The sequence below is a fragment of the Cryptosporidium hominis genome (genome assembly GCF_000006425.1).
Source record: "Cryptosporidium hominis TU502 chromosome 7 CHRO017087, whole genome shotgun sequence".
Lineage (NCBI taxonomy): Eukaryota > Apicomplexa > Conoidasida > Eucoccidiorida > Cryptosporidiidae > Cryptosporidium > Cryptosporidium hominis.
This window is the reverse complement of record NW_666439.1, coordinates 1-1,151: the sequence shown is the minus strand read 5'-3', so window position 1 is coordinate 1,151 and position 1,151 is coordinate 1. Positions and strand designations below refer to the sequence as shown.

The following is a 1,151-nucleotide window of genomic DNA, read 5'->3' as shown; positions in this document are numbered from 1 at the left end:
AGGCATCTGGATTCGCAATTCCTTCATGGTAGTATATCCCAACCAGTTTTAGATACAGTGTTATGTCTGTAGAATCTCCCTGACTGTAAGAATTCAGTGCTTTCGTCTAAACTTTCTCACAGGACCGTTCATTTATATGAGCATCTCTTATGTGTTCGCCATAATCCAATCAGTCTGTGGATATATGCCGTGCTCGATGCAATCTAAATTGCAAATACTGATANTATCATCTTTCATCTCAAGAGATTTACGATCCTATAGTTTCAACTTAACGCATATGGGAAGCAATATTTAGATAAAGTTCTCATCAAAAGAGTAGCTAATCGTAATCAATATTTTGTGCTAANNTTCTTNAAGCTGNATCGACTCCTCTAAGCTACCCAATCTTTTTATGACCCTGTCTAAATCTAGACTCATTGTATTATCAAAATAAAAGCTTGATAAAATATCTATTAATACAATATCTTTACCTGAAACAATATTTACAATACCGTCTAAACATTTTTTATTTTTTATTGAAAAATCGTCATCGTAAAATAATAACTCCCTTGGTTCAATAAAATTAATACGATTGTTTGGGTGAATGCTTTCAAAGCTAGAATGCGATTCAAAACTATCTAGGTTATTTATGATTCTCTTTTGTAACGAAATAGGAGTGGACATAAGTAAGCTTTCCATCGCAAGAATTACTTGGAAAAGATCTAAAAACAACGATTTTTTTTCTCCAATAAATTCATCAAATGAGCTCTGTTGAACTGAAATGCAAGAATCTGTACTTTCTATATTATTATTTGGTATCAAGAATGGATGCAATACACTGATGATGCCAATACGCACATTTAAATCCAAATCTAACTTAAATCTGTCTGTACATATTAAGTAAATATCATTTTTTAGTTTATGCTCCAACGACTTAAGAAATACAATTAAAAATGTAGATAACTGCAAAGAACTTCGAATTTTAGGGAAAAATGGAGGCTTATAATCTATATCAGAACTTGAAAATATTAAATTTAACCAAAAAAGTAATACATTCTCAATTTCAATAAAGAGAGAGCTTCCACAAGTAATGAACACATTACAAGACCAAATATTTGATCCGATACTTTTTTCAATTTCATCAAACATATTAGGAATGTGAAAATACCCAA

At 30.8% G+C, this 1,151-nt stretch overlaps 1 protein-coding gene across 1 annotated transcript; it reads right to left on the bottom strand.

Moving 5' to 3' along the window:
* Positions 1-342: 342 nt before the first annotated feature.
* On the bottom strand, positions 343-1,128 carry Chro.70374 (hypothetical protein). Its single annotated transcript, XM_659844.1, has 1 exon — positions 343-1,128. The coding sequence occupies one exon, from the start codon at positions 1,126-1,128 to the stop codon at positions 343-345; it is 786 nt and encodes a 261-aa protein (XP_664936.1).
* Positions 1,129-1,151: the final 23 nt, after the last annotated feature.